Here is a 25,476-nt window from a genome sequence, read left to right as displayed (position 1 = left end):
GGAGGTGTTGGAACCTCTAACCTGTAGCCAGTTGGTCAGAAGCACAGGGAACAGCCTGAATTGTGACTGGCTTCAGAGCGTGGTGGTGGAGGGTGGGAGTCTTTTAGAACTGAGCCCTTAGCCTGGGGATTCTGGTGCTGTCTTGGGTAGACAGTGTCAGAACTGAGCTGAAATTCTTGGACACCTGGCTGGTGTTCTCGAATTGCTTGGTGACCTGCATGGGACCTGCCCAAACACACACATTGGAATCGGGTTCAGAACCCAAGTGGATGGACATGCTTCAGTAGCATTTTATGTACAGTGGAACCTCTTTCAAAATGGGAGTCAAATCTTTTCAAACCCTGCTCCTCCTGTCAACTTTATGTGATATTCTAAATCCTTTTGTTGTCATTTCAACAATTTTCACAGCATCTTCATCAGGAGTAGATTCCTGATGATCTCAAGAAAACACTGTCTTTGCTCATCCATAAGAAGCAACTCCTCGTCTGTTCAAGTTTGATCATGAGATGGCAGCAGTTCAATCACAGCTTCAGGCTCCACTTCTCATTCTAGTTCTTATGCTGTTTCTACCACATCTGCAGTGCTCCTCAAAGTCTTCCATGAGGTTGCAATTAACTTCTTCGAAACTGTTGTCCATATTGATATTTTGACCTCTTCCCATGCATCATGCATGTTCTTAATGGATTCTAGAATGGTGAATCCTTTCTAGAAGGTTTTCAGTTTACTTGACCAGATCCATCAAAGGAGTCACTATCCATGGCAGGTAAAGCCTAATAACATGTATTTCTTAAATAATTAGATTTGAAAGTCAAAATTACTCCTAGATCCATGGGCAGCTGTGGAATAGATGCTGGGTTAGCAGGCATGAAAACATTAATCTCACGTACATCTCCATTAGAGATCTCAGGGGACCAAGTACATGGTCAATGAGCAGGAATCTTTTTTCTGAGCACTAGGTCTCAAGAGTGGGCTTCAAATATTCAGTAAACCTTGTAAACAGACATGCTGTCTTCCAGACTTTGTTGTTCCATTTATAGAGCACAGGCAGAGTAGATTAGCATAATTCTTAAGGGCCTTAGAATTCTTGGAATGGTAAATAAACATTGGCTTCAACTCAATGTCACCAGCTGCATTAGCCCCTAACAAGAGTCAGCCTGTCCTTTGAAGCCTAGCATTGACTTCTCTAGCTATCAAAGGCCTAGATGGCATCTTCTTCCAATAGAGGGCTGTTTCATACACATTTGAAATCTGTAGCCACCTTCATTAATGATCTTAGCTAGATCTTCTAGATAATTTGCTGCAGCTTCTGCATCAGCACTTGCTGCTTCCCCTGGCATTTTCCTGTTATACAGACGGCTTCTTTCCATAAACCTCATGAACCAATCTTTTCTTCTGCAGCTTCCTCACCTCTCTGAGCCATCACAGAATTGAAGAGAGTCAGGGCCTTGCTCTGGATTAGAATTTAGCTTAAGAAAATGTTGTGGCTGGCTTGATATTCTTTGCAGACCACTAAAACTTTCTCCATATAAGCCGTAAGGCTGTTTTGCTTCCTTATCATTCGTGTGATCACTGGAGGAGCAGTTTAAATTTCCTTTAAGAGCTTTAACTTTGCATTCACAACTTGGCTAACTACTTGGTGCAAGAGGCCTAGGTTTCAGCCTATGTCAGCTTTCAACATGCCTTCCTCACTAAGCTTAATCATTTCTAGCTTTTGATTTAAAGTGGAAACCCCATGAGTTTCCACTTCTCAGGGGTGCAAAACGGTAATTTCCCTGCATCTAGTTTGCACTGCCCCATATGTTGGTATGGAAATGTAACTTCATATATATCCAGACCACTCATGTTTCCTCTTCAGGAAATGACCTGCTCATATCCTTTGTTCATTTTTTATTGTTTTCTTATTGATTCTAAATTCCTTATATAAGTTTGATATCAATCTTTTCCAGTTACATAGATAGCAGATTTCTTCTCCCTATGAGGGACTATCCTTTCACTTCCTACATTTGACCCTTGAACAACACAGATTTAAACTGCACGGGTCCACTTATAAGTGGATTTTTTTTCAATAAATATATTGGAAAATTTTTTGAGATTTGTGACAATTTGAAGGAACATTTTCTTTTCTCTAGCTTAGCTTACTGTAAAAATATAGTATATAATAACTATAACATGTATGTGTTAATCAGCTGTTTATGTTATTGGTAAGTCTTCCAGTCAAGAGTAAACTATTCAAAGTTAAGTTTTTGGGGAGTCAAAAATTATACACAGGTTTTTGAATGCAGTGGGGTTGGCACCCTAAACCCCAAGCGTTGTGCAAGGGTCAACTGCAGTGTCCTATTAATTGACAATTTTTGAATTATCACTAAAGCTGAGTGATTGACACATGGGGATTCATTACACTATTATTTCTACTTTTGTGTAATTTTGAAAATTACCATAAACAAAAGAGTTGGTAAAAATCTATAAAACAAAAGATTCTCTACTATCCCCAATTCCTAAAGATCAGCCCCTATGTTTTGTAGTTTTACTCTCCACATTCAGGTCCTCAATGCCACTGGAATTTATTTTTATAGTTGCTCTGTCCAAGGATCAAATCCTCTTTCTCCCTCGCGTATGGACAGCTGTCCCAGCCTCATTTCCCACCCTGTACGTCCCTTCTCCTCAGACCAGAAATGTCCCCCTCTGACCCTTGTGCTCTTGGGTCTGTTTCTAAGCTCTCTAGTCTGTTCTTCAGTCACTGTGTCTCTTCTTGCCACAGTCTTAATTCCCATCTAACAGATAGGCCAGATCTTCAGAATGACTTGGCTAGTCTTGATCCTTTTTAATTCCATATGAATTTTACAATCAGCTCACCCAATTCCAGAAAGGAAAAAAACCCAACTCTGTTGGGATTTTAATCGAATCACATTGAATTTCCAGATTAATCTAGGGGAGAGCTAATAGCTTTATAACATGAAACTTTCCTGACCATTACCTTGACCATCCATATGTTTAGGTCTTCTTTCTTGGTCCCTATAGAAAAATACTGTTTGTTTTCTCCTTCAGGGTCTTGGTCAGTCTTTGTTAGGTTTACTCCTATGGGTTTTGCTGCTCTTCCTTCCCACATCAAGTACGCCAGCCACGACCTTCCTTACCCATGACTCCAGCCCCTGGGTTGGGGCCCCTCCTTCCCACTGTCCAGGGAGCAGCTGTCCTGCCCCAGCAGCCGATGTTCCTGTGAGGCCTTGCTGGCATGGACAGAACTCACACCTCCCATCCCCGGTCCTGTCAGCTGAGTCTGGGAAGGGTAACAGTTGTTTTAGGGGAACAGTGGCTTGCATTCTGCACAGGCTGCACTCTGGGCCTCTTTCTCCCTGACCAGAGCAACTGTTTTGGGGGATAAGGGCTCCACCTGTCAGCTCCAGTTGCTCTCTCAGGCAACATCCAACTCCCTGCCCCCTTTTCTTCATGTCTTACAAGCATGTCTGGCACATCCTACTACTGCCCAGTAGCCTGTTCTTGGGTCTGTCATTGCCTGGAGTTGGGGTGCAAAGGAATGGTGGTCATGAGTAAGGGACTATCCCTCTCAAGTGCACAATCTCTTACCCCAGAGGTGCTGCAGCCCACAAAGTACTCGCTCAGTTGTCACCACATTCAGGCCAAGCGTCCTCACAGCAGCCCACTCAGGTAGGTAAGTGACTATTGTCACTGGCAGAGAGGTGCTGTGACAGGTGACAGGCCTGAACTCCCAGTTCTGGGCCAGCACGCTGCCCTTCTCCGCCAGCACTTCCAAGCCTGGCCAGCCTCCATGACCTGCTGCTCGACACCCACACCCCTCAGCACCCACTGCCCTTGAGGGGCCTCTTTTCAAAACTCCTTGGGGGGTCAGACTGCCTCAACCTCCAACACATGGGAAGGGCTCTAGGCCGCTGCTGGTCCCCCAGAGGGGCCAACAGGACAGTGACTTGTAACAAGCCAGGGCCCCAGGCCCCAAGGGGACCTGGGCCTCCATTGATCCTGCAAGCATTAACTGAGCCCCCAGCATCCTGTCGTCAGCTGCTCATGAGCATCAGGGTGCCTCGTGGCAGACCTTCCAGGAGCGGCCAATTCGGCTGGCCTCAGGTACAGGGTGTACTGGGAGGTAAAACCCAAAACAATGGAAGGAAGGGAGCTTGTTTACTGGACACCTTCTAGGAGCCAAGTATTCTCCCATCTGTTGATCCTGTCAGAGGCAGGTATTATAATCGCCGATGGGGGAAGGGGGCCGCCGCATAGCAAGTGGCTTCAGTCATCCCCACCCCTGGCTGTGCTGTGCACCGGCTCAGGCATCCAGAGCCATCCAGAGAGAGGCTCCTGAGCCAGCACGTAAAGCAGATCTGAGCCACAAGTGCAGAAGCACTCCTCACCTCCCCTGCAGGACATGGCAGAGGCAGTGGCCAGGCTGCAGAGTGCCTCCACCCCTGGATGGGGACAAGCAGAAAGGGGTGGAGGGGCGGAAGGCCCAGCACTCTCAGGTCTTACAAGAACCCGTTAGCGTGGTTACAGTTCTCATACCCTGTCCTTGGTTTACCCAGCTGCTCATCTGTCACCCTGCTGACATTTGGTGTGCCTGTCCTGTGTCCCCGGCACCTTGCACAGGTCCAGCACACTGCACACTCAATACATGTTGCTGGCATGGATGGCCCAAGTAACTGATGCCTACGGATGGAGGTGGTGGGGTCCCCAGGTTGCTTCTGGATGGCTGGGCCTGAGCATCAGCAAAGGGGACCAGAGAGGAAGACTCCGGAGATCACTTACTGACCAGCCCACGGGCTTCAACTCACAAGTTGGCACCTAGATACTTTTTTTTAAGTGACTTTAAGGAACAGGAGGTTTAGCCAATTTCCTCAAAGTTGCTGGCTGTTCCCCAGCCAGCAGAGTATGGGAGGGTAGAGGGCCAGTCAGTGCAGGCCGGATCCATTAAACAAAGCTGAATCAGGAATTAGAAGAGACTGCTCCTGTGGCAGCTTTTTTTGCCAGAAAGGATGGTTATCTTTCCAGGAAAGGTTGAGGAAATCCTAAGGACTGTGAGACCTTGGTTTTCTGCCTTGGAGCAAATGCTGGGGCAGGCTGAAGGGCCGGGGATAGGATTAATCCCAGGTGAGGGTGGGAAGGAGATGGGGAGGGAGTTCACCCCAGAAGGGGATAGACAGCAAACTGACTAGACCCATGCCCTGGACCCAGCCGCTGCCCCTCCCCACTCCTTTCCCAATACCCTCTGGGGCTCCCCACTGTTACCTGAGACAACATCCTGTTTCCCTTACTTGCCCCAGTGTTTCAGGCCCTTGGAGCCCCTCTCTCTGCTTATAGGTGGCAGGGATGGGACAGGAGTCTGGCCCCAGGCCCAGGGTCCAAGGATCTCACAGCTGAAGATCCCACAGCTGTGGAAACTGAGGTTGGGTGGGGTGGGGTGTGGTTTAGCAGATCCGGGCAGTGCTTGGTCAGGCCTCCATAGTTCCCTTGCAATTACGCATTTTGGAGATTCCCAGAGGGAACACTGAGGCCTGACTGTCCCTCCCTTTGGCCAGCAAGGTCAGTTCTTCTCTTCCCAGTGGCATGCTGTTCGTGGCCCCCAGGGTTCTCACACACATCCTGGGCGTGTGTGTGTGAATCAGTGGGGCGCTGGGGCTCAGGAGCACAGGCTCTGAGCAAGCAGGCCTGGGGTTTGGATCCTGTCACAGAACTTTCATTTATTTATTCTTCCATCAAATGTTGATTGCCAAACACTGGGGCCACAGCAGCAGACTAACTAGATATAAGTCCCTACTCTCATGGAGTTTACATTATGGTGAGGGGTGGAAGATAATCAACAAGAGAAGGGAGTAAAATAAAGTATATGGCATGTCAGACAATGATTTGCTGTGGAGACAAAGCAGAGGAGCAGATGGAAAGGAGGCAGCAGGAGATGGGGTGGAGGGGGTGTGCTTTTAAATCTTTTAAATTGGATGGATGGTAACACCAGGCAAAGCCTTGAATGAGGCAAGAAATAGAGACATGTAGCCACCTGGAGAAAGAGCCTTGCAGGCAGGAACAATAGTAGATGCAAAGGCCCTGGGGCAAAAACATGTCTGTTACAGTTAAAGAGCCACAGGAAGGCCAGTGTGGCTAGAGAAGAGTAAGACAGGCAAGGACTAGAAGTTGATTCAGGAAGCCAGGGGAAGTCAGACCATCTAGGGCCTCGGAGGTCACAATTAAAGCCTCTGGCTTTAACTTTGAGTGAGACAGGAGCCATTGGACAGTTTGAGCAGAAAAAACAGGATCTGATTCATGTTTTATAAAGATCATTCTGGTCACTGTATAGAAAAGAGAAGCAGGAACCAGTTAAGAGGTTACTACATGATTCAGGTGAGAGATGATGAACGCTCAAGACAAGAGTAATCATGGTGGTGTCAGTGAGAAGTGGTAAGATTCTGAATAATTTCTGGATAGTGAACTGTGATAGGAAGAGAGATGTCAAGAATAACTTTCAAGATTTTGGTCAGAGTAACTAGAAAGATGCAGTTGTAGAGATGGGAAAACCTGAGGGAGGGGCAGGTTTGGGGCAAGATCAGGCCATTTATTTGCTGAGTGATTTTGCGTAGTTCCTTAGCCACTCGGAACCTCAGTTTCTTCATTAGTACAATGGTTATAGTAATGGCTTCCCTGCCAAGTGGTGGTAAGAACTGAGTGAGATCAGGAGTTCCCAGGCTTGGCACATGTGTGTACTCAATATATGTCCTGCCCTTGGCCCAGAGGTGATGCATGGCCAACAGAACTCCTCAGGAAGCAACAGGAAGGAGAGGAAGACTATGATGAGTGTAATCTGTACTCCAGCCCTTCTCCTCTGCTTTCTCCAGGCAGAAGCGGGACAGGTCTTTCTGACATTTTTCTTTCTTCAGGCTCTTTGATGGTTTTGGAGATGGTGATGATGCCAATGAGGCTGGTGCTAGGATGATGTAAGCGATCACACTCGCAAGGCAGTGAAGTTCACAAAACACTTGCATGGCCATTATCTCATCTGAGTCCAGCAAGGCAGAGATTGTACCCAATTTATGAAGTAGGAGAATAAGGTATTTAAAAACAAACCCCCAGGCTGATCCTGTATCTTGCTATTTCATGGAACTTGGTTTAATCTTGGGGGAGTGGAACAGAGAAGAGGGTCCTGAAGTGGGTATCCCTCTCCCTGTCCCTGAGTGGAAGTGCCACCCGTGTCCATCTGGGCCGAGCTATGAGATGGACCTTGACCCTGCTCTTCTACCCCCAGGAGACAGCCACAAGGACTGCCCAGATCCCAGTCTCCCTGTCCGGCCACAGTGAGCATGCCTGGTATGTCTGGGCTGCAGCCTTACAGCTTCTGAGGTTTGGACAGGGGGTGTTACATGCATTGTTCCATTCTGGTTACTGCTTCCAGATACTCCCAATTACTGAGGTAACAGAGGAGGGGACTGGAGCCCAGAAGAATCAATGTGCCGTTTCTGTGGTCACACCCTTGAAAATGTAATTTGAGGTATGTCCCCAGCAGGAAGAATTTCAGCATATGCTCCTTCCAATTACTTCTTCCAGCCCAGCTGCCTCCTGCCCTCAATGTACCAGGTGCCAGAACACAGCTGTCTGTTCATTGCTCCCTCACCCAAGCAAGCTGTCCTGGGTGGGGCTCAGCTGGGTGGGGCAGCTCTGTAGTGTCCAGTGAGGCTGTGCCCCTTGCAGGCAAATTCAGACAGAGACTGATTCTGAGCAGCAGTTCTGACTGGTGAGAGCTGCTGCTGATCGGTGGGGATGGGTGTGGGGGTTTGGAAGGGTAGGAAGTGTCAGGTCAGGGTGGATCAAGGGCCATCAAAAGAAAACAGAATTGCCTGGGAGAGAACTGCTGGATGGAGGGAGAAGAGGTGGGGATGCAGGGAGACTGAGGGTGTGCATGAGAAGGGGGGTGACTACAGGAGGGGAGGGTCCAGGGAACAGGAGTGGCCCCTGGAGGCACGCTGCAGGTCCAGGCCCCAGCTTTATGCGTGCCTTGGCTGGGTCTGCCCTTTGGTGAGAACTCTCCCACCCAGCTATCTTGCCAAGAGAAAGGGCTTCAGAAAAACACAAATGACCCATGAATGGAGGACTGGGGGAGCATGAGGGTGTAAACTGAAAGACTGCAATATGGGGGAATCCTGTCCACCCCAAGTCTTTGCCCTGTGAGTGGGGGAGCAGGGAAGGGGCAAGCCTAGTCTCCATTGCCTTCACAGTTACCAACCCGCCATGCCTGTTTCGCTGCTCCCGATGCTGGTGAGGACACTGCTGGCCCGTCTGTTGCTGCCTGCCGCCCGCCTGGCCCGCCAGCACCTCCTGCCCTTGCTGCGCAGACTGGCTCAACGCCTGGGCTCCCACGACATGCGAGAGGCTTTGCTGGGCTGTCTATTGTTCGTCCTCAGCCAGAGACACCCTCCAGATGCTGAGGAGGCCTCTAGAGTGACACGCCCGGAGAGGAGGGGGAGACTAGCCCCCCAAAAATGAGGCCACAAGTCCTAGTAGCGGCCATATCCATCGACATGCTTTCTTTTGGAGTAACACAGTCCTGGCACCATTACTGACCACAGCCCACCCAGTGGGCAGAAGACATGGTGGGGAGATGAGCAGGAGAGGGGTCTGACCAGGACATGCCTCCCTACTCCCAGCAAAAATGACTGGGTGGATGTCACGCCTCTAGCAGAAAACTGGTCATTACCCCTCCCTCCCTCCCTGTGTAACTTTCCTGATCCCCTCTGGTCTCAAGGGAGAGAGATACGACTCTCCCCTTTCCCCTCCAGGAAAATGGGGACATGAAGTCCAGCGAGGGACAATGTTTAACCCGTGGACAACTGACACTCTAGCAGAGAGGGACAAGACTAATCCAGACTGTCTTCCAAACTAAGGGTTTAATTTAAAATAATAAGACCTTGGTTCCCTGGAGAGGCAGTCCTGCCCCTAGGCCAGCATGCAGCAGATGCTCAATAAAACCTTGTTGGTTTGAATTCTTGGGATGCCTTGAACGTCTTGTCACCCACCCTCTGACGCAACACTGTCTAACCTGGCCAGGGGGTGGGGTTGGGGAACAACTTAAAGCTTCCTTTTGCTTCCCATGCCATTGTCCCTCGGTCGGCACCTCCTGGAAGTTGTTTTTCTTGTCTAACTTCAGTCACCATGCCACACTGTGACCTCCCAGTAGTCTTGGGTTTGACTTGGAGAAGGTTTAGCTGGCCAGCTCAAGGTAAGGAGGAAAATGTTCCTGACAGCCAGCGTTCAGAGACTTCTCAGCTAGTGGATTGGGGAGAGATTAGTTTGCTAAGGGACCCTGGTCAGCCCCCTGGGAAGCAGTGCAAGAAGTGCGGGCCCCTAAAGAGATCTTGTGTGGGGGGATACCTGAGGAATTCACCTGATCATTCCTCCCCAACCCCCCAGTGGGAGACCCCTCAGGGGTCAAATAAGAGTTGGCAGATTTATTGTATTCCAGTCTCTGGATAATTTGCTTAAGGTTCCCATGCAATAATGCTCCTGCCCTCCCTCCGCCATCGGATGTTGGGCTCTAAGGTTCAGAGGCAGGTAGTGATAAATACAGGTCCCCTTCAGGACCCCCATCTCGTCCCCACGCTGGCGGGAAGCTTGGTGCTCGGTAAGAACCGAGGCCAGAGCTGTGCGTCCCACAGCCCCATAGGGCTTTCTGGTGGCCTCCTCTTTCCCACCCCACCCCCCGTGGCCTCCCACCCCTCGCCAACGTTTGCTTCTCCAGGAGTCCTCAAAAACCCGTGCAGGTGCTCCCCCGTCTCGGGAAGGCGACCTTGGTGGGGGGAGGGGCAATGAAGGGGTTTCGAGACCATAGTCTCCTAACTCCGTTCCCCCCGGGGTCACGGGCGTCCTTTTGGGGCCTTCTCCTTCCCTCCCGCCGGTCTCCCTTGCTGCCGGCGGCGCACCGAAGCGTGCGGCGCTGGGCGGGACAGAGCCGGCGGCGGAGCGCGGGTCGGGCACCGGGATCGCCCGTGGCAGCCAGGCGACGAGACCGGGCAGACCCGGCGCGGATGTTGATTTCGGGCCAGGGCCACGCGGGGGCCCAGAGGTGAGGAGGCCTGGAGGAGGACCAGGGACATGCCGGCCGGGAATTTCCGTCCTGCCTCCCCAATCCCGGATGTCCCCTCCAGGGCCTCCGCGGGTGCGCGGGAAGCAAGGGTCGCCGGGGAGATGATGGGGCTGGGGTGTGGCTGGATCAGCCCTTCCCACCCCACTCCTGTGTTAGGGCCCTGAGGGAGGGCGCGGAGAGGGGCAGCCAGAGGACTGGGCGGAGACTGACAGGACTGACTGGGCCTCCCTAGACAAACCCCAGTGAGCTGGGGCTCCGCGGCCGTCCAGCAGAGGGCCCTGACACCCAGCAGCCATCTCTGGCCAGGGAAGTGGATCTGCAGGGGCGTGGGTGCTGGCTGAGGGCCCAGGCCGGGTGAGGGCCAGACAGGCTTCTCTCCAGCAATAAATAACAGCCCTGGCAGCTGCCATCCAGTGAGCAGGCGGGGCCTCAGTGGGGGTGGGGAGAGGAAACAGCCTAACCCCATCTAGCCTGGGACCCTCACCACTTCCGTCCAGTTTCTTTCCACTTCCAGCCCCCTTTGCACACAACTGCAGCCCCTGGCCACCAGCCTGGCCATGCCTGGCGGATCTGCCTGACCACTAAGCCTGCCACCCCCACAGGCCCAGAGATGGGAAATGAACGTGGGGAGACAGGGGCCAAAGCGGGTAGAGGAGTACCAAGAGAGGAAGAGACAGAGACTGGACAAACACAGGGGGAGGTAGATGCAGACATGAAGCTGCCCTCAAGCCGTGGGCCGGTGCCTAGAAAAACAACACCCAAATTCCTCTTCCTGCCGTTGGGCTAAGGCTGGGTGGGTGGTGATGGTGTGTCATGTCTCCATGGGGCACCCAGCTGGATGGCTGGGAACGTCCCTTCTGGGCTAGCTTGAGGAGAGTCCCCTGATCCTAAGCAGAAAAGCTACCTTTCTCCTTAGGGCCCAGTCTATTCTCTGCGGAGAGGGTGTCTCCGCCTTATCCCTATGGTGTTAGTCCTACTAATTTTTAATTAGTGTCTGTGGCTTTTTTAAGAAGACAGGCCTCTTGGTTAGCTGGGGTGCGGCTGGATTGGGTTTTCTGTCCTCAGTACCTCTCCAGCCTTTGGGTTGTCTCCAGCACTGAGGGCCACCATGTGATTCTTCCCTACCCCAAACTGAACGACCAATACAAGGAGAGAATCCTTACCCCTCCCTCGAAGGTACAAAAAGTACTGACTGCTCCTCAGCCGGTGGAGGATGTGGGGCTCAGCAAGGCTACACCTCTGTCTCTGAGTCTCAGGGCAATAGAATTCGCTCGGGATGTAAGGCTGTTCTAGGATTTTCCCCTTCCCATCCCCAACTGTGCCTCAACTTTTCCAAAGTTCTGGACTTAGAGTGAATCATGAGGGGCTACAGGCTGTGCGTCTACCCCCTGCCCGCCTCCCCCACCCCTATAGCCACACATTCCCCCTCCACGTCAAAGTAGTGGGTAGTATGGTGTTTGTGTGTGGGTCTGTGTGCCTTAGAGGTGGAAAAACTCACCATGCAGGCCATTGGCTATGCTAATAATGTCCGAGGGCTTCCACGGAAGGAGTGGGGCAGGCAGAGGACAGATCTGAAGGGAAGAAAGTGGCACTGGAAAAGGCACAGCGTGGAAGAAAGTGACCTGGGAGGGCGTTTGGGACATCTGGGGTGGAGCGTGGACATGGGGGCGTCCTGACCTGTCCGAGCAGGTTTGTCGCTGGCAGAGCACCAAGACGCGCTCTGTGGGAGTTTGCGTAGCCCCAAGGTGGAGACTAGAGTTACCCAGTGGGTTCTGTGCCCTCCAGCCCCCTGCTCCTTGATGGAACAGGTTTGGTGTGGTAGGGCTCAAAGAGGTCCCATCTACAGAAATAACGCGAAAAGGGAGCCAGGCAGCCCTGGGAGACGCGGGGATTACGCGGTGAGAGTTCCTGCTAGTCGGGATCTGCTGAGCTGGTGGGCGGAGCGGCGGCGGCGGGCGGGGGAAAGGGGAGGGGCGGGGCGCGGACGCGAGAGGGGCGGGCCCAGCGGAGGGAGGGTTTGAATGTGCTTCAGCGGCCGCGGGAAGCGGCGTAGAGAGCTCGCAGGTCTCAGCGCGGGAGGACCGTTTCCCAGCAGGTGCGGCCCGGGACTGGGGGTCCAGGGACCGCCTGGGTGGAAGGCGCCTCTTCGCTCCTGCCACGAGGGCAGGGAGGCCGGGCCTAGCAACTGCGCGGCCGGGAGGGGGAGCGCCGGGTGGGGCCCTCGCTTCCCCTGCGCACAGCGTGCTGAGCCGCGCAGCACGTGGCGCGCAGGGGCCGGTGGGGGGCGGGTGGTAGCTGCGGGGACCAGGACCCGAGCGGGGCGTGGGCGGCTTGGTTCCTGGGCCTGAAACCCGCCGTGGCTACTGACCTCCGCAACGGGCGGGCGAGTAGATGGTTAATTTCGATCAATCTTATCGGTACTGGGGAGGCGCCGCGCCTCCAGCTGCGCTGGGTGCGGGGAATGGGGATGAGGGCACGCGGAAGGGAGGTAGAGCTCTCTCTTTAACCCCGACCTTTTATTGGCCGAGCTCTAGTCCCTGGCCTCCTCTTCGCTGGCGCGTCCTCATTTACTCCCAGACAGAGGACTCTTCCTTTACTCAGAAAATACAAAGACACACAGGGAAGAGCAGTGGTGGGTGAGGGCTGGTCCCACCCCCAGCCCCTCATCCTTTTTGCCCTTCCCTCATGGTAACCTCCGGGCCCTCTCACTTGCTTGCCTGTGTGAGCAGTCCATGCCAGGACATGTGTGTAATAGGATGGGGGGTGCCTTACACCTGACCCTCAAGTCAGGCTGGAGGTAACCTCGGCCCCCAGCTTGTATTTCCCCCTTATCTGGTGCAGAGTACAGCCATCTCCCAGAGTACAGGGCTAGCTGGGAGGTAGCCTTTATGCCTCCCCATCCTAGAAGGAGCCGAGAATACGCTGCACCTTGAATGAATTCCAGCTAACCCACAGCTCTGTGACTTTAGGCAAGTGACTCAACCTCTCTGAACCTCAGCAGCCCTCATGTGTTCAATGGAAACAATTTATTGCTAGCTTACAGATGTGAGGGCAAGGCAGGGTACCTGCAGGTAGTGACCTGCCCCATATGGGATCCTGGGGAATGGAGAGTTTGATGCTACCACGAGGGTGTGTCTAGAAGCTGCGGTGCATGAGAGGTGTTGGAGGTCTTGGGGTGGAGAGGTGGTCAATTTGGTGGCTGCTTTTAGGGCCCCATCTCGTCAGGCCCAGGCATGGTTAGAAGGACACCAGAGTCTCTGAGCTGGCATCAAATCCCTGGTTGCTGCTGGGCAAAGGCAGACAAGAACACTATACCTAGGCTGTACCTCTGAATGTCAGGATGTGGGGGAGGGGCTACTCTTGGAGTTTAACTGTGATACGGACTGGGATGGGGATGGAGGGCTGAGAAGAAATATCAGGGTGTAGCAGCGGGGGGGAGAAGGCAGAAATAATTACTTCTCCGAGTCTAAGGAAGATTTTACTCAGGAAGGGGAGATACCCTATTCTCTGCACTCCAGTCTTCCGTCCGTGTTGAAACTACATCTGCTCTTTACTGCCAGGAATCTTGGATGTGAGGATAGGGGTGTGGGGCACACGACGTGCTCAGCTGAGAACCTGGGAGTTCCCCTGCCTGCCACCTAGAGAAAACCCGAGTTCTGAGCCCTCTCCACCCACCCCCCAGGGTAGAGCCCTCTTGCCCCTATCCCTCTAGAAAGTATAAAAACTGTTGTTCGCAACTCTGTCCCCAGTGCCTAGAACAGTGCCTGCAAGCACAGAAGTCCTGAGATACTTGTTGAAAGGGTGAATGTAAGAAGACCTCTGCTTCCACGCGGAGGTGTGTTGCCTGTGGGACTGAGGAAGGCCTTTGGGGAGTCTGGAGTTTACTCAGAGAGGGATTGAGAGGAATTATTAGAAGGGTGGAAAAGCCCACTGAGGTCTGAGGGGTCCTTGGCAGTGTCTGTCTCAGGTGAGAGACCTGGACCGCGTCTGTGAGTTGCTCTACCCCCTCAGCAACGCTGCTGATACAGCTGGGTCTCTTATCTCCCAAGCTACAGGGGTGATTTTTATTTGCTGGTTGTGTGTAAGGCTTCATAGAATGGTGCCATTCCCCACCACAGCGAGGCCTAGGGGGTTCTCCCCTGACATGCCCTGTGTCACTTTCTTCATTCTGGACCCTTACCCAGGAGGAGCACATGGACAAGGCCAGCTGCCTGAGCCTGAGCTAGGACCATCTCCCAGGGACTGCCCAGGCCCCCTCTGCTCGGACCCTTCTGGCAAGCCTGGACATTCGGTGAGTGCTGGCCCACTTGGGGAAGCCAGTCCTCACCTGAAAGAGCAGACCTGGCTCCCGAGCTAGGCCCACACATGGGGCATGTGCCAGCACAGGCCTGCCTGGCTTCCATGGCATCCAAAGGGAAGGCTCTTTTATGTGCTGGTGCCAGGGTGCCTCCACCTACATATCCCCGAGGCAGGAGAGGGACACTGAGGGGGAGCCTAGAAGCTTGGGGACTATGCAGTCAGACCTGTGTCCGCATCCCTCCAGTCTTCCCTTTGAGTTTGCTCTCAGAAAGGGGAAGAGGACAGAGAACTAGGAATGAGTCAAAGAGGAACTGAGGGGGGATGGTGTGACCCAGTGGCTAGGCTAGGTTGTAGGAAGAGCTGTGTCCCCATACCTGTTGTGAAGTATTTTCCTGGAAAACTGGCCAGGAACTAGGAAGCCCCCAGGCAGTGGCTGGAAAAGAAAGTGAAGTGCCCCCAGCAGATGCTGGAGTCTAGGTGCCTCCAGGAGGGGACAGGCTCTCCAGAGCCTGCTCTAGCCATGAGTCCAGGAAAGCAACCTGGACCTCAGGCTGCTTCCACTGTTACCCGGCACCAGGGTAGAGAGGCCAGACCTGCAGAGAGGGGCCTGGGGAAGGAGGCCTCTCTGGTCTGGCCTCAGGCCGACCCCCTGTTGCTGCTGCTCCTGCTACAGCAGATCTGTTCTGTGCCCTTCCTCCTCCGCTTCCCCTTATCTTCTCTGCTCTATCTCCTTTCCGTCTTTCCTGTTTCTTTCTAGTCCCATTGTCATCACTGTCCCTGATCCCTCTCATCCTCTTCCCTACCATGGCCTGTTGGTCCCTCCCTCTCAATCATACTTCCTCCTCCTTCCTTCCTGCTCTCCACCCTCCTGTTTCCCAGCTTATAAAATGCTCTGGCTGCTGGATATAAATAGTGGTGGTAGCAGTGGACTGGCCCGGACCAGGCTGGGAGCCAGGTGGAGCCTCAGCAGGCAGGGGCCTCGGCAGGACTGGTCAGAGGGGTCCGATTGAGGAGTCCTGAGAGGCAGGGCCAGCGGGGGTTCCTTCTGGACCCTTCAGCTTGCCTGCTCTGTCTGCCCTGCCTGCTTCCTACCCCACGAGAGTCTGAAGAGGCCTGTGGGGAAGCAGGGCCAAGACAGGACCTCATACTGCTTCTGTCCCCAGCAAACATCAGAGGGAGGGAACTCTGAGCCAGGCAAAACTGAGACCACCATCACCATGACAACCAGTCACCAGCCTCAGGACAGGTACTGGGGAACCTGGGCTGGGGATCCAGGGATGTGGAAAGGGTCTCTGGGTGGGCTTGGTGCAATGTCCTTTGGAATTTAGAGTTGCCCCTGCTGACTGGCCTTCGAGCCAGGTAACTATGACTCAGGTCTGCATCAAGGACCGGAGCCATGCATACCTCGGCTGGGTGCTGGTGGGGAGAACCAGGATGGGTGGGCGGCAGCCCCTCCCTGGCCTGTCAGTGTTTCCACTGTTGCTCTCCAGCCAGCCAGCAGCTTCCAGCTTTTACCGCCACCACCATGGGGAAATATTTGGCAATATCTCTCATTCCAGAGCACATCTGGCAGAACAGTCCTGTCCCTCCGGGTTGATCTGGGACTCCTGCCTCAGATGACCCTGGCCCACCCTAGTCCTTGATCTGACCTCCCTCTTGCTTCTCTACCCCTGAAGGCTATGAATTCCCTCAAGTTAGACTCGCAGCTGCGATCATGCATGTGTGTTTTGGGGCAATAGGCTGTAACTTGATTCAAGCTCTCCGAGGAGTAGGAGCCAGGAACATTGACGAAGCCATGTCTGGGGTCCAGATGCCTTCAACTCAGACGGCTGACCCCATCCCCTCTCCCCTGCCTGTGCCGAAGGCCACAGAACTAGGCTAACTCTGGCTGTGGGACCTTGGGCACTTAGCTTGGTCTCTCTGGGCCCATTTCCCACCTGTAAAATACAGGTGAGGTTTATTTGAATGGGAGGGAATTGAAGGAGACACTAAGTACGGGCCACAGGTTGGTTCCCTCCATTCCCAGGCTGCCTGCCTGCCCGGTCCCAACCTTGTCACTCTGACAGCTCTAAATCCCTCTCCCATCTCCACCCACCTGTTGCACTCACCCTGGCCCTCTATCCCATGTGACCTTGGCTGGGAGCTTCTCCCTTCTCAGAGCAGGGAGTATATGAGGTTGTTGGGGTTGGGGGGACTGTAGTAGTAATGGCTCTGACCTGCCCACTCGGGGTGCTCATCCAGTCCCTCCCATCTGGCCAGACCTGTCTCCTCACTGCTTTGGGATTCATCCCTGCCATCTCTGTGAAGAAGAAAATAGGTGTTGGCTGAGAGGAGGGTATAGCAGACACATCTGGAGACCATGGTGGGAGGGCGAGGGGCTGCGGGGGAAAGCTGGCCCGTCCCAGACAGACCTTGAGGTGTAGGGCTTGGGCTGGTGCCCTGTGCCCCGGCCAAAGTGAGGGTGGTGCTTATTTACACTCTGGGACCCAGGTGGAGTCCAGTGGCCCAACACATCCTGGCCTGCTCTAGGTGGCGTGACTTAGAAAGCCGGTTCTGTCTGGGCCAGGAGAAAAAGAGCTCCCTCATTTCCCGGCCACCCCAGGTACCCCACCCTCCTTCCCCACTAGGTCCAGAATGGTCTGGGAGTTTCTTCACTCAGAATCGTGTTTGTGGAGCCCTGCCTAGACTGCATAATTATTCCCAGCCTGCCTGGTGGGGGTGGAAGACACTTACGGTTTGCTTTCTCACTCACCAGTCCAACCCCTACCTTCAGCAAGATTTCCAAAACCACCTCCAGATGTGTTCCCGAGTTGCAGGGTTCCCCGAGTCTTCAGGGCTGAGACCCAAAGTCCTGTCAGCTGTGCCCTTCAGTCCTGTGTCCCAGGTCCCCTCCCCCTCTAGACTTGTCTGTGTCCTTTTCCCTATCCCAGGACACTTCCTCTTCTACATATGCCCCTAGGAGGGCACATGCACACGGACTTAAACACAGATGCCCTGGGACAGCTGGGGGCACTGAAGGTCAGGGAGGAAGGGGCCTCCCCGGCTTTGATCTGGGAAGGAGGGTGGGACGGTGGATCACTTGCCCCTCTTTCCTCTTCCATCCTCAGGTACAAAGCTGTCTGGCTTATCTTCTTCATGCTGGGCCTGGGGACACTGCTCCCCTGGAACTTTTTCATGACAGCCACTGCGGTGAGACTGGGGGTACTGGGCTCCAGGGGGCATGTCCACTGGGCATGTAAGGGCCTAGGTCTGTACCCATGGGCACGAAGAGACGTCTCAACATGCCCCTCTGCAAACCCCACAGTATTTCACAAACCGCCTGGACAAGTCCCAGAATGTGTCCTTGGTCACTACTGAACTGAACAAGGACGTCCAGGCCTCGGCCATCCCGACAGCACCCACTCCAGAGCGGAATTCCCTCAGTGCCATCTTCAACAATGTCATGACCTTATGTGCCATGCTGCCCCTGCTGGTCTTCACCTGCCTCAACTCCTTCCTGCATCAGAGGTGGGCTCCCAGGCCCAGCCCCACCCCTCCTGCATCCTGCCCTCCCTACCGGAGGCCCTGGCTAAACTACTCCTCTCTGCTGCCCTGGCCTCTCTGGCAGGATCTCCCAGACTGTTCGGATCCTGGGCAGCCTGGTGGCCATCCTGCTGGTGTTCCTGATGACTGCCATCTTGGTGAAGGTACAAATGGATGCTCTGCCCTTCTTCGTCATCACCATGATCAAGATCATTCTCATTAATTGTAAGCGGGCCTGGGAGGGGACCTGGGGCAGGGATCGTCCCACAGAACCTCCCTCTTTTCAGACCCACAGTCAGCCAGACAGAAGCCCACTCATCCCCTGGAGGAAAGGGATCCTGGGGACAAAGTTCAGAGGACTTAGCAGACATGGACCAGGGCTGGGAGTAGGGGCAGAGAGAAGGGTCACCCAGCATCGAGACTCAGTGGGAGTAAAGCGGGATTTACAGGGACCTGTCTGCCCATGGGCCCCCGACTGCCCCCAGCAGAAGTGAGTCCCACCCTGGTCCTCCCTCCCCTGCTAATGCTCACTCACCCTGTTCCCCCAGCATTCGGTGCCATCCTTCAGGGCAGCCTTTTTGGTCTGGCTGGCCTCCTGCCAGCCACCTACACAGCCCCCATCATGAGTGGCCAGGGCCTGGCAGGCTTCTTTGCCTCAGTGGCCATGATCTGTGCCATCGCCAGTAAGTCTTACTATCTATCTGCCTACCACTCTGGTTGCTGGGGAGAAGGAGGTGGGGCCTGTCTCTGATCACTGATCCCTCCCTCCCAGGTGGTTCAGAGCTATCAGAAAGTGCCTTCGGCTATTTTATCACAGCCTGTGTTGTTATCATTTTGACCATCATCTGTTACCTGGGCCTGCCCCGGCTGGTGAGCAAATGGAGAAGGCCAGGGTTTGGGGTCTGGGGGGTGGTTCAGGACTCCAGACCAAGGGTGTTAAATGAGGCCAAAACCTGGGGGAGGCAGAAATTCTGGAGATCCCACCTCTGAATCCATGTCCCTGTCTCCCTCACTTGATAGGAATTCTACAGCTACTACCAACAGCTCAAGCTCAGAGGGCCTGGGGAGCAAGAGACCAAGTTGGATCTCATTAGTAAAGGTCTGAATAGCCTGAGTAAACTGGGGTGGAGCCGGCCTGTGGGCAGAGGGGCCACACGAGCACAGAGCACAAGAATGAGCGCACTGTATTTGCTGGCAATGATAAGCCAGAGGCCAGAGGGACCAGCAGTGGAGTGAAGGGGACAATAGGAAATAAAGGCTGGGAAAGATTGAATGGGGGGAGATCTGGGAAGACCTTGAATGCCTGAGGGCCGTGGGAAGCAATTTCAGACTCTTGGACAGTACATAATGTGACCTGAGGCTCCTGGGAAAGGTCTGGATGCTGGGGACTCATGCTGTGGGCATTTGAAGGGCTGAGGTAGGTGTTAGGGTGCAGCTGTGTACCCCCAACTAACACCAGCCTTTCTGGGGAATGTTTGTCATCTGTCGCTCTGTCCACCCCAACTTGAAGATCCTTCTATCACGTGTTCACCACCAGGAGAGGAGTCCGGAGCAGGCAAAGAGGAGTCCAGAGTTTCAGCCCCCAACTCCCAGTCCACCAACAAAAGCCCGTCTATCCAAGCCATCCTCAAAAATGTGCGTGAGGCATGGGTGTCCTGCCCTGTACTCCTGCCCCCTTTCTCTTTTATGGCCCCTCCCCCACACTGCCCATCCCCTTCCCTTCTGAGATGGGCAGCCTGGTGGCCATCCTGCTGGTGTTCCCTGCTGAGGGGGACAGGCGGGGCGGGGGGTGTGTGTGTATGTGCACGCGCGCATGTGTGTGTGCATGTGTTGTCTTGGTTCTTTAATATTCAACTGCTGTGAAGACATGGGCCTGGGTCCTTTTCCTCCAGATCTTAGTTCCAGCTCTGTCCGTCTGCTTTGTCTTCACGGTCACCATTGGGATGTTTCCCGCCGTGACTGCTGAGGTCAAGTCCAGCATTGCGGGCACCAGCGCCTGGGGTGAGGACATCATGGGTTCCCAGAATGGGGACAGACGGGCCAGAGCAGAACTGGGAGGGAGGGAGAAGGGGAGCCTGGGCTGCCATCTCCCCAGCTAGACTTTGCTGTTTCCTGCCCTGGGCTGGATGCATCTTCATACACAGCTGGGGAAACAGCTCTAGTGAAGGTCAGGGTTGTTTCTGTCTCTCTGGACCTGATAATTGTCCCCTAATATATTCCTCTTCCAGGAGACTACTTCATTCCTGTGTCCTGTTTCTTAATCTTCAACATCTTTGACTGGCTGGGCCGGAGCCTCACAGCCATCACCATGTGGGTAAGTGGAAGAAGGGAGCACCAAGTCCCTGTAAGAGGAAGGAGTCCAGTCTGAGACTCGGGAGGGAACCAAGAAAGCATTGCAGTAAGGGGACGGTGCTTCTTTATAAATCCAAGACAGTCTAAGTATAGTACAGTGTACAAGTCTTAAGTGTACAGTGTAATGAACATACATATAGGTATATACACACAACACGCACACAAACATAAACACACCCCTGTGTAATTAGCCAGGTCAAGATGTAGAACATTTCCAGCACTCCAGAAGGCTCTACCATGCCCCCACCCAGTCAGTACCACTAAGGGTAACCAGGATTTGAGGTTTCAGTTCAGATTTGGGAGGCCCCAGATGGAGTCCTGGGGGCCTCCGTGCGCCCTGAGGGCTGGCCTGGGCTGAGGCACTGCCTGGTTTCTACAGCCTGGGAAGGACAGCCGCTGGCTGCCAAGCCTGGTGCTGGCCCGGCTGGTGTTCGTTCCCGTGATGCTGCTCTGCAACGTCCATCCCCGGCGCTACCTGGCTGTGGTCTTTGAGCATGACGCCTGGTACATCTTCTTCATGGCTGCCTTCGCCTTCTCTAATGGCTACCTTGCCAGTATCTGCATGTGTTTCGGGCCCAAGTGAGTGGGGAACGTGGTGGCATCAGGCAAGGTCTAGAGCTCCAGTGGGTGCATTTGATAGAGGGAGATCAAAAGGAGATTCCTTAATCCTGGAGCTTAGGTTTTCAGGCTGAGGGAGGAGAGGAGGAGCAGTCAGGCTGAAGGGGTAGTGGTGGGTTGTGGGCTGGTGGGGTGGCGCCCTGGCTTGCTTCTGTGGAGATGTGGGAAGGGGGCTGTTGGGTGAGGTGGAGGATAGCTCCCAGTACGCATCCCCCCAGGATGGGAAAGCCAAGCTGGGGTTGGGAAGGTGGGGTGGGTTAGTTGGCAGAATGAGGTGCTCAGGCAAGTCTCCCCTGCCCAGTCCCAGATGGCCCTCTGAAGGTAGCCTTGCCCCCCTCTAGGAAAGTGAAGCCGGCTGAGGCGGAGACAGCTGGAGCCATCATGGCCTTCTTTCTGTCTCTGGGCCTGGCACTGGGGGCTGTCTTATCCTTCCTGTTCCGGGCAATTGTGTGACCGTGGATGGACAGAACAACTGCCACCTGCTCCTGCCCCTTCCTTCTCCCTCAGGGATGGGCAAGGGTGGTGGTCTGGAGGTTTTCTTTTCTGGCCAGCTTCTGCTTGCTCACAGCCTGTGTTGGGCACTGAGGAGCAGCCTCTGTGGATGGACAGTGGGGACATTGTGAGCCTGAGGGTCAGAGTCAAGGGAGGGGTCTCTGTATCTGCTCATGCACTCCCACACTTGGCTCTGTCCCCTGCTTGAGCAAGGCAGGAGAGAGAGAGAGAGAGAGCGCACGTGTGTGCATGCATGTGTGTATATAGTCATCTGCTTGTACCAGAGGTGGCTAGGGCCAGGACTGTCTGTTCTAAGGTCTGAGCTGATATTTCCTGCCCTTCTCCCCTTTGCCTCCTCCCTGCTCCTCTCTGAGGCCGTTCCCTGATTCCCTTGTATTATTTCTACCCATCATACCCCCTGTACAGTTATCATTTTACTGCCCTTTTTTATACTCAACAGAAACCAGGTGCCTTCAGAGGTTCTCTGATTAAATAAACCTTTTTTTTGTCTCCATGCCTCCCTGTGTCCTCCAGCTGTGACTCTTTCCCCTGAAGAGGATAGAGGGATGGCAGCCTGAGTGCGGGAATAAGCATGACACATCTGGGCCTGGGTCCAAAGTGGGGTAGGAAGGCAGTCCCCTTAGCCCCAGAGGGGCTGCAGTGCCCTCTGCTGGGCCCCAAAGGAGAGACAGGCCTGAAGCCAGGACACTCACACTGTTGGCTGAGACGGGCCATTTTCTTTGCTGCTTCATCCCTTTGTTCACAGGACTGGGATGGAGACCACCTTTCTTTTGTCACCTGCTATACTCTCTCCTTACCCCGCAGCTCCAGGAATGAGCTCAGCAAAATTGGCCAGCTCTTCCTCCACCAAGCCCCCCTGCCTATCCCCCCCCACCCCCGCAGCTCCTGGTTGCACTCCCACACCTCTGGGCAGGGAGAGGTTGCAGCACGAGGGTTCTCCCCCACCTGGCTCTCTGCCCTGACACCAAAGCTCAGGCTTCTTGGAGAACAAGGAGCCTGTGTGTCCTCATTGAAGCCGGGCCCTCCCCTTTCCTTCCCAGACTGGCCTGGGGAGGGATGGGATGGGATGGGATGGGACTGTAGGAGTGCAAAGGTGGGGGGTGGGGGACAGACCACTGGATCCCCCTCTGAAAAATGACTTAGTGAGAGGAAGTGGGACCAGAGCTCTGGCCACTGGGGACCACCCCCTCACTGACCCTGGCCCTGGGCACATCTCTCACTTCTGGAAGTGCAAAAGGTGTTCCTGCACAGCCCAGGCTGCTCACCAATCCCTGACTGCAAATTGCTACAGAGTTGGCACCTCTGTCAGGTCTTTGCTTCTCAGTTTAAAACTTAATTGAAGGCTTCAGGCCTCATTAAGGGCTGCTAGCACATTTCTAAGACTCTGATGAGCCCTGAAGTCCAAATGAGGTAGCTAAGTGTATCAGTTGTTTGAGGAACCTGGAGTCCATGCATCGGGTATGTTTCCATGCAAACTAGGGTCACATCTGAAGTTGGTAGGAAACAGGTGTCCTTTCCTCTCAGGTTCAGAAGGGAGGGGTGTTTGATCTGTCTCTAAGTGTTCTCCAGTCTTCACCGTGCCCTTTGGCAATGAGGTGCTTTTCCTCCTCCCTCCTTAGTCCCTCTGACTTCCCTGCCATACCCAAACCTGAGAGTCCTGTTTGGGCTCCTTCCTCAGCACCAACATGCCCTCAGGGACCCAGTGTTTCTTCCCTGGGTCCCTTTAGCGCCTCTTGCCTGGCTTTTCAGGACTCCACCCAGGTCTCCTTCAGTCCATTCCACACAGGCCCACAGAATAATCAGAAAGTACATTTAGTCATGTTACGGTCTCTTGCTGGAACATTTGAGCATTTCGAGCTCCACCAGCAGCAGCAACAGGGACTTTACGCAGTTCCTTCCCCCTCTAGACCTCAGAACTTTGTAACTGTGAATTATCTCTATCACAGTCTTATCTTACTCTGGCTACTAGACTCAGGTTTTTCAGGTTAGGGTCTACATTCTATTCATGGGGTCATTCCTTAAGCTGTAAATGTTGTACCTGGCTCCCAGAGGTACTTTGGTGTATCTGCTTGTCCTGGCCGTCTTCACATGCCTGACTCCAGCTGTGCGGCAGCTGTGCCCATGGGGTAGAGAGGGGAAGGGGGTTTCACTCAGCCCCAACAATGATTTGAAGGAGGAAAACATGAGAGTCTTTCTTTCTGTATTTAAACTGATGTTGAAGAAAATAACCAGAATATATTTTCCACGTGTTCTCTACTGCAAATGCCCCCCAAAAATGTGCAGTCTCACTCATTTCCATTCTCCTGACCTCAGTGTCCCCACCTGAAAACTGGGAGGGGTGGGGGTAGAAAAATAGCTCCCAGGGCTCCAGCCAGCTAAACTGCAGCGATGTCACCCGAACACAAGTGGGCGCTCTGCGGGCCACGGCCTGTGGGAGGCCAGCCTCCCGCATCCGGCCTCACCGCTTCCCCCCAACGCTTTCCTGTAAGGTGGGGAAGGGCTTAATATGAGAATCCTCTGGGTATGCCCGCATTGCCGTGGCTTTTGCTGACCACCTGTGTAACGTTGCTGCCCAAAGCATCAGTCTGGATTAAGCTGCTGTCCTCCTCCCTCGGGTGGCTGGCGCTGCAGCAGAAATTTAATCTTGTTTAATCTCATATGGTGAATTGGGGCTTTAAGCTTTTGAAAAACTGGGAGCCCAGTAAAACCAGCAGCCATCCTTAAAAATAGAAGCAAAGCCTCAGGTATAACTGAGGAATTATAATTTATGTGTGTATGCATGAGCTGAGTATGTCGAACACGTGGTGAGGGCAGCATGATGGGGTGGGGCTTGACAGGAAACCCCCAATTATCGGGGAAATAAATTGTTCTCTGAATATTTACTATGACAGTGATTCGAAATGGATGAGCAGAGAAATGCAGAGTCACTTTAAAGAGACAGCCCTCCTCTCTGGCCAGCAGGCCCTGCCTGAAACCCGAGTCTGGAGGCAAAAGGAGCAGTCTGAAGAGGTCAGCCAGGCTGGCAGTGAGGCGTGTCTGGTTCCGGGGGCAGGTTGGCAGTGAGTGCGGAAATGGGCACCGCAGATGGGCAGAACCCGCGACCCCCCCACCTCAACCCTTCAGTGGCTGGTGTCCTAGCCGGGCTCTTGTAGTTCGTCTCTGGGGGGCTGGCTTCCTGCGCGGGTCGCTTCTGGAAGAGGATGTGCTCACTCAGAGTCCTCCACAGTTTTGGCAGTCCTGGTGCTCCCTGTCAATAAGCCAGCCGGCTTGGGACTGCAGGGAGAGTACTAAATGAGTCAGCAAGACCCCACAGAGTGGCGACCTCTGCCCCTGACAGCTGTCCTTTCCCACGCCATTCTATGAGGTAGGGGTTGGTTCGCATTTAGAGTGTGATTTAATCTAAGGGCCTTCCAAGTACCAGCTGTGTGACCCTGAACAAGTCACGGAACCTCTCTGGCCCAGATACTCGTTCTTAAAAGGGGGTGACATGGACTTGCTAAGGAAATTAAGGGAGTCTGTGCCGGAGAGCCTGGTACAGGAAGTGTGGATCCTCGAGATGCGTGGCGCTAAGAGTCAGGAGGAGCCTCACTGTGGTGGCTCCTCGCCACCATCTAAGCGGCTCGCAGCCCCTGCCCACTCTGTGTGGTCCCTCCCTTGAACCTTCAGTCCCCAGAAGCTTCGAGAACCAAACAACTCGGGTCCATTCCCAGTGTAAACCACAACTCGAGCCATTCCCAGTGTAAACCACAACTTGGGTCCCCACCTAGCTAGTGGGAAGCGGAGATGGACGCGGGGGCGGGAACGCGGGCAGCGGGCGTCCTGCTCAGCCCCGCCGCGAGGGGAGGGCAGCGGGTGACGTCACCCTTCGCATCTGAGCCCCGCGCGCGGGGGAGTCGCCTAGGCCGACTCCACTGCTCCTTTAACCTTGAACCGGGCGCTTTACACCTCGCAGCCTCTGGTTTGTAAAGCTGGAGGAGAAACCCTTGCACTGCCTACCTCCCCCTGTTGTGAAACTCCCGGGGATAATGAATAACAATTGGTACTTTCTTTTTTTTTTTAGATAATTATTTTTTATTGAA

General features: G+C 54.0%; 2 protein-coding genes across 7 annotated transcripts; both read left to right on the top strand.

Moving 5' to 3' along the window:
* Nucleotides 1–7,614: 7,614 nt before the first annotated feature.
* On the top strand, nt 7,615–8,993 carry MYMX (myomixer, myoblast fusion factor). 2 transcript variants are annotated; one of them, XM_036927424.2, is made up of 2 exons: nt 7,615–7,747; nt 8,229–8,993. In XM_036927424.2, exon 2 carries the CDS (start codon nt 8,242–8,244, stop codon nt 8,494–8,496), a length of 255 nt encoding a protein of 84 aa, XP_036783319.2. In that variant the 5' UTR covers nt 7,615–7,747; nt 8,229–8,241; the 3' UTR covers nt 8,497–8,993. The 2 variants fall into 2 exon arrangements, with proteins under 2 accessions (XP_036783319.2, XP_057349777.1); XM_057493794.1 differs by lacking the exon at nt 7,615–7,747 and adding an exon at nt 7,812–7,883.
* A 127-nt stretch (nt 8,994–9,120) lies between these two features.
* On the top strand, nt 9,121–21,892 carry SLC29A1 (solute carrier family 29 member 1 (Augustine blood group)). Of its 5 annotated transcripts, none has more exons than XM_057493792.1 (14): nt 9,121–9,229; nt 14,278–14,384; nt 15,556–15,638; nt 17,500–17,581; nt 17,697–17,899; nt 18,000–18,139; nt 18,463–18,597; nt 18,687–18,784; nt 18,935–19,013; nt 19,452–19,549; nt 19,807–19,915; nt 20,143–20,228; nt 20,646–20,845; nt 21,226–21,892. In XM_057493792.1, exons 1-14 carry the CDS (start codon nt 9,163–9,165, stop codon nt 21,335–21,337), a joined length of 1,599 nt encoding a protein of 532 aa, XP_057349775.1. In that variant the 5' UTR covers nt 9,121–9,162; the 3' UTR covers nt 21,338–21,892. The 5 variants fall into 5 exon arrangements, with proteins under 5 accessions (XP_057349775.1, XP_036783302.2, XP_057349776.1 ...); XM_036927407.2 differs by having other exon boundaries at nt 19,425–19,549; XM_057493793.1 differs by having other exon boundaries at nt 9,122–9,229; nt 19,467–19,549.
* Nucleotides 21,893–25,476: the final 3,584 nt, after the last annotated feature.

The sequence above is a fragment of the Manis pentadactyla genome, chromosome 16 (assembly GCF_030020395.1).
Source record: "Manis pentadactyla isolate mManPen7 chromosome 16, mManPen7.hap1, whole genome shotgun sequence".
In the NCBI taxonomy this organism is placed as follows: Eukaryota; Metazoa; Chordata; class Mammalia; order Pholidota; family Manidae; genus Manis; species Manis pentadactyla.
The sequence above is the reverse complement of the archived record's forward strand: the minus strand, read 5'-3'. Positions and strand labels throughout refer to the sequence as shown.

Bases quoted from the DNA above. Each gene is read 5' to 3' on its own strand.
- MYMX (XM_036927424.2), top strand. From the start codon at position 8,242: ATGCCTGTTTCGCTGCTCCCGATGCTGGTGAGGACACTGCTGGCCCGT.
- SLC29A1 (XM_036927407.2), top strand. From the start codon at position 9,163: ATGCCACACTGTGACCTCCCAGTAGTCTTGGGTTTGACTTGGAGAAGG. The intron at 17,900-17,999 runs GTGGGCTCCCAG...CCTCTCTGGCAG, and splicing joins AACTCCTTCCTGCATCAGAG to GATCTCCCAGACTGTTCGGA. The intron at 18,140-18,462 runs GTAAGCGGGCCT...CTGTTCCCCCAG, and splicing joins CAAGATCATTCTCATTAATT to CATTCGGTGCCATCCTTCAG.